General features: G+C 39.9%; 1 protein-coding gene across 1 annotated transcript; it reads left to right on the top strand.

Moving 5' to 3' along the window:
* The first annotated feature begins 154 nt into the window (after positions 1-154).
* Positions 155-5,811, top strand: LOC139935181 (apoptosis regulatory protein Siva-like). The gene is made up of 4 exons (XM_071929656.1): positions 155-459; positions 1,318-1,575; positions 2,758-2,914; positions 4,326-5,811. The coding sequence occupies exons 1-4, from the start codon at positions 342-344 to the stop codon at positions 4,381-4,383; spliced, it is 591 nt and encodes a 196-aa protein (XP_071785757.1). The 5' UTR covers positions 155-341; the 3' UTR covers positions 4,384-5,811.
* The last annotated feature ends 863 nt before the right edge of the window (positions 5,812-6,674 follow it).

Below are 6,674 nucleotides of genomic sequence, written 5' to 3'. Positions count from 1 at the left end.
AATTATTTTCATAAGAAAATGCAAACAATGTTCACTTTTGTCAAAACACTGGAGTAAAGTGTTCAATACAAACGAACATTTCCCGCCAAAACCATGATCAGCTGTTTGATTGTTTGACCTTTAAACGCGCGGGACATAAACAAGTGATGTCACGTCGTCGTACATTACGTTACATTTCACATACACACATTTGGCATGTACGGACCGTTTAGTCATGCACCGCTAGCGCAGTCAAAAGTAAATCTCGATCAGTTTATGTTGGTGTGTTTTGAAATTAAAATATCTTCTTCCCGTGGTATAAAAAAGGGTCTCTTCCTTATTAGCTCCGATCTCAACTCATCATGCCGAAGAGAGCGTGTCCATTCGGGGAATACTTCCCCAATCAGATGAAAGTCCACGTGGGGGTAAAAGAGATTTCTCAAGGAGTTAATCGAGAGAAACACATGCGAGATATTCACGGTGAGTTTTGAGACAAACAATTTGACTGACCCTAACTAAGAGCAAGCAAGGACGTCTGATCTGACTGACATAAAACAGTATTTACCTTTATCTTTGACAAGCATTTCAAATGGGATTCCTTATCCAGTTCCCATCAATTTTGTCATGAATCATGATCTTGTTGTTAATAATTTTAAAGAGCATAAGTCACAGATAGACACACAATAGAAATGTGTTTTTTATTTTTTTATTTTTTAAATTAGTAAAAAAAAATTAAAAAAATAGGCCTATCCCTATAGCCCTACACACAGTCATGACACTGACAGTAATCTTCACTAAGTATTTGTTTGTTTGTTTGTTAATTGTAGATGATCTTCCCAGTAAGCAATAGACCTTATGGCTTTATGCACTTGACGTCATTTCAGTAGGGCGCCCTCGCATTGAGGTCAAAAGGAGGTTGTTCATTGGCCAATCTATGTGCGTTTCGATTGTTTCGTCCCCGTTTGCTGGATGACGTCAATGCATAAGGTCTATTAGCTGATATTATTATAAGGGAACTTGACAAAACACTCACATTAATTAAGCTTGTTAAACTATAGCATGATTGGGATTCAAGATTAATGTAAAGCAGTGGCACTGACTGATGTCCTACGAGGGCTACATGAACCTCATTTCATGCACAAAATCCAAGGATAACCCTCCTCCCGACGCTGTTGGGAGGAGGGTTATCGCAACTAGCCAAAATTAGGTACTGGCCTTAGGGAGCCTATTTGTTTTTGCCTAAATTACACATCCCTATAGGCTAGTGAAGAACAAAATTAAAATAAAACTGATATAACTGTATTTTATAATCATCCTAATTTGTTTTCCCAATCACAGAAAAGACCCTTGCATTGATGTTTGCTTCTCAGCAGAGAGTTCAACACAAACCAAAGATGAACTTAACAACGCCAACAGTACCTGAAAATGTCACAAATGGCCACCACCCAGAAAATGGTGGGATGGTCGGCGTAGCAACAGGTGGTTGTGACGACGATGGTTGGGGTTGTTCACAGATGGAGCTATTGGCAGGGCAGTGTCGTTTGGATCATCATGGGAGAATCATTGTGGGACAAACTGTACAGCCCAAGACCAAAGGTTGTGCAATCAATTGCTTTTGCTAAGTTGTGTTCTTGTTGTGAAGACCTGGGCCCAATTTCATGGCTCTGCTTACCGTAAGCACAAAATCGGCGCGTTAACGGAAGCAGAGAATTCTGTGCTTACGGCATGCATATTTCACGGGTTAGCGGCAAATTTGGGCTTCTGCACATGCTTACTTCACGTTACTAGGCATTCTACGCTTACAAGGCTAGCACAGAAATTTGGCGCTTGCACGTAAGCGGGGAATTGCGATCGTAAGCGCAGAATTCGGCGGTAAACAGAGCCATGAAATTGGGCCCAGGCCTGATACTTCACGGAGGCAACAAAGGCGATTGCCTCCGTGTTCCCTGGTCATTGCCTTGGTGCCCTTGAAATGCTCCAGTACAAATTTGCAATTTCATCATAGGGTGCCCTTTACCAAGACGAAAATGCCCTGGTGCTCTTGCCCTTTCATAAACGAAACATACAGCCCTGGAGGACCATAAACACCTATCAATAAGCCTTTTTGAGGTATGGCGGACACTATTATAGGTGGGCACTGTTTTTTTGTGCTGTTAACGGACAAATTTACCCAAACCGAATTTAATAGTGTTGATATGTTCACCATATCTCAAAATGGCTTATGGTGAGACTCGTCATAGGACCCCTAAAGGGGAGGGTGCTTCAAGTCTGTGTACTGTACGTGACTCTCCAAAAAGTGACCGTGTGTACGTCAAAATCCAATTAGTGGGAAGTCCAAAAAATCTTTGACCCATGCATTTGTGGTACTTTTGATTGGTGTTTCATGCAAAAAAGTTGACCTTGTGCACATTCGGAAGCATTTCCTGGGAGGCGAATTTGAGCTTTATGCTGAGAAAAGCATTTCTAAGTCTTTGTTTCTCACACACCTTCAAAAGAAAAGTATGAAGTTTATGAATCAAGGTTCTGTTTCCAAAGATGAAATCAACTTAATACAAATTAAACATAAGTTTTATGTTCAACTAACTAACATTTGTTTTAAAAGTTGTACGGGATGTTAACATTTCCCATGACGCACTTTGCAACACACCCTCTCCGAGGCCAACACTTAGTTGTCCACTGTATTAAAAAAAAAAAAATGTTTAAAACAAATGCACTTTTCCCTTGCTCCTAGACTACGGTGCATTATTATAATTGGTGATTTACTTTTGTCATGCACAGCTCAGCACCATGCAACACCAAGATGTAAAACCTGCAGCAAGGTTACACTACCCGAAGTGTCAAGCTGCTATGCCTGTCGTTCACCACTCTGCACTAATTGTTCAAGTGCTTGTTTGCAATGCTGCAATGGATTCTGCAGTATGTGCTCCATGGTCAAGTAAGTGATGGGTTAACCTCTTGGGGTCATGTCACACGAGGCGATCTACAGGCAATCAGTTCCAGGCAATCTCCAAGAAGAAAAGGCATTCACATTTGAAAGTTCACATACTAGTTTTATAGGGAATCGTAAGACTTTGTTTGAAAATGACTCATGTGGTACCAAAGTGCTCCTGTAGCATGCATTGTGGTTGGTTGCCTCCAAGTTGCCTGGTAGGGTTGCCTCATGAGAATTGCCTCAATCTTCCACAAAGGTTACATCACAATAACATGACTTGCAACTGGTTTAACAGTTTTCTGGTTCTTTGCACTTGTGTTTAATGATGAAGACAGGGGAATACCCCCCCAAAACTGGGCTTCTAAACATCCACAACACAACACTCGGGATCAACCGCTTTACCTTCCATCCACATAGGAAGGCATCAAGTATTTTCACTGACTTCTACAGCAAGGCAGGAGTTCTGCAAGCTTGAATATTTTTCACAAATGTAGGATATGTCTACGAAATGCCATCCAGTAGTAGCACTTAGTAGCACATTTTCACTCAGTTTCAGTAACCTGAGTTTGTGACACAGCATTAAAGACAGTTGACACTGTTGGTAATTGTTAAAGACTAGTCTTCACAGTTGGTGTACATCTCAACGTATGCATAAAATAACAAACCTGTGAAAATTTGAGCTGAATCGGTCGTCGAATTTGCGAGATAATAATGAAAGAAAAAAAAACCTTGTCATGAAGTTGTGTGCTTTCTGATGATGCTTGATTTCGAGACCTCAAATTCTAAACTTGAGGTCTCAAAATCAAATTCGTGGAAAATTACTTCCTTCTAGAAATCTACGTCACTTCAGAGGGAGCTGTTTCTCACAATGCTTTATACCATCAACCTCTCCCCATTACTCCTAACCAAGAAAGGTTTTATGATGATAATTATTTTGAGTAATTACCAATAGTGTCCACTGCCTTTAAAAGGACTAGAACATGGCGAGTTGAAATAGTCACATTATCTGAGAAGGGTCTGTTGTGTTTCATTGTGGGACCATAAACACACGCTTTGACATCACCAGAACTTGAATCCAATTCACTAAAGACTGAGTCACTTTGCATTAGTTCTCCAACTTTCTCTATTTCTTTTTCTCCTGAAGACGATCAGAGCTTACCTATCGAAACGTCGAGTTGAAACCAGTTGTTCTTTTTAGAACCACCCCAAAATCATTTAAAGATTTTCATGACATGATGTTAACGCAAACCTTCACTATATTGTATTTTCATGCAAAGTTTCAAATCCTATTCAACTTTCTCTTTGCTTTTGGAATGAGGTGGTCTACCAAATGGTGACATTTTGTATGTCATTATTTATGAAGGTGTACATTGTAATATTTGTGGGTTTTTTTTCTTTTACTTTTTTCGCACAGCTATGATGAAAACTTTGATAGATTGTTCTGCTTGAGTTGTGCGTCACAGTTGAATTGAAGATCTATTTGGGATGGATAACTCTTACCTTCAAATGGACTTAAAGGGTGTGTTTTGTATCGTCCACAGTCTACAATAGTTCTAGAAATCCTGGAACTTTCTGGAACTTTAGGTCTCTGAAACTTTTTGCTGAAAAGCCAAGTACATGTACTGTAGCAATGTCTATACATGATTTGACTTGGCAGTTGAAAAGCTGGATACAACTGTGTCAGAGTAGTGGACAAGAAAAATGTAAATAATGTTTCATAGTTTGTTATAAAAGTTGCTGTAAATTTCTTGTAAATTTGTTTGACTGAGTTCTCAAAAATCTTGAACTCATTTACAGAAAGATGTTGACACGGTAAAGCAAAAAGTATGGCTTACAACATTTCTTGGCTAAGCAAAACAAAAAGTGATAGCGGGGTGCCAGTCGCAATAAAAGTATATAAAATTTGGGCTGGTAAATAAGACTTTTTTGAATAGCTTTTTTCGCTTCGGCACATGAAGTTTTAACGCGCCTTTAGCCAAAGGATACAGAGTGCCAGGTATTATAACTGCAAGGAGTGGAACGAAGTAGGAGTTCTGACTTTCCATATAAAGCCTAAGACCTGGGCCCAATTTCATAGAGCTGCTGAGCACAGAAACTTGCTCAGCATAACAATTCTTCCTTGACAAAAACAGGATTGTACCAACCAAATTTCCATGTGATTTTCAGGAAAAGCAAACAACAGCTGAATACCAGTAACAAGCAATATGCAACAAGTGGAAATTTGGTTGGTAATCCTGTTTTTATCAAGGAAGAAATTTCATGCTAAGCAAATTTTTATGCTTAGCAGCTCTGAGAAATTGGACCCAGGGCCCAATTACATAGAGCCGTAAAGCAGGAAATACTGCTTTTAAGCAAATTTCTTTGCTAAGGAAAAATTAAGTGGGGCACCAGTTGCAACAGTGTTAACTTACATTCATGTAATTTTGGCTGGTAACCTGTTTCTGTTTGGCAAATTTTATGCACTAAGCAAGTTTTTTGTGCTTACAGGCTTTATGTATTTGGGTCTCTCTGCTTAACCCTAAGCAAAGAATCTGCGCTAACGGAAGCATGGAATTCTGCCCTTATGTCACACGTGTTTCACAGGTGAGCAGGACAATTTTGCTTGTGGGCGTGTGGAGATCAGAATATTTATCAAAATTGAGGAATTCGGTAGGGAGCAGAGCCATGAAACTAGGCCTTGCTGATACATGTAATGATGTATTATGCCAACATTCCCCCTAGAGTACTGAAAAGGGAATTGACATTGTTGTATATGTGTATTTTTTTGCATTTAGATTTTCAAATTGTCATTTGTCTATATTTATTAAAACATAATGTAAATTAAGTCACAATGTTGACAAGTCACATTGTTTGAATAGTAAAATGAATAAACATTTCAGTTGTACATTTTTGCCAACACATTCACTGTTATCTCTTTTGGATTATCTTTGTCTCTCTCAACTTTAGACACAGTTTGATAGACTTGTTCATCTATCATTCAAAACAGAGGTTGGTATGTTGAATGGTCGGACAGTAGTAGGGTGCTCAAATATTTTGCAGGCTTGCATAGGTCGTCCATTTTTATTCAAAACCAAAGTGGATGATATTGAATGGTCAGACAGAAGGGCCCAATTTCATGGCTCTGGTTACCGTAAGCACAGAATCGGCGCTTATGGAAGCATGGAATTTTGTGCTTACGGCAACATATTTCACGGGTTGGCGGCTAATTTTGGCTTCTGTGCGTGTGTACTCATTTCTAGGCTAGCGTAGAAATTCGGCGCTTGCACGTATCAGGGAATCGTGATCGTAAGCCCAGAATTCAGCAGTTAGCAGGGCCATGAAATGGACCCTTCCCATGAAATATGCTAATCACATTCACGCATGCAGACAGACCCTGTTGGTTGGCAAACGCCATAGAGTTGTTAACTAAGCAGACGCGCAATCGCGTCTGTGTCACGCACCCAATACCCGTGCACAAAACAGTGCGATGTTCCCTCATTTTGCCAACCAAAATGTTAGTGCACAGGTGCTATGTGCAATTTACATATTTCATGGGAAGGGTCTATTGGGCCCAGGAGGGTTGACTGAGCAGGTGTCATCACCACAATACAGGCTGGCATAAACCTATCATTCAAAACCACAGTGGATGATAATAGTTGGATAGTAGGATGGTTGACCAAGTATGCGTTCAACATACATGTAATATAGTTGGGTCACAGCCATCATTCAAAACCAGTGGCTGATTTTGTGAATGGTCAGACAGGAGGGTTGACTATGATGTGGA

This window comes from Asterias amurensis, chromosome 1 (assembly GCF_032118995.1).
Source record: "Asterias amurensis chromosome 1, ASM3211899v1".
Lineage (NCBI taxonomy): Eukaryota > Metazoa > Echinodermata > Asteroidea > Forcipulatida > Asteriidae > Asterias > Asterias amurensis.
Note: the sequence above shows the minus strand (reverse complement) of the source record. Positions and strands in the feature narration are given on the sequence as shown.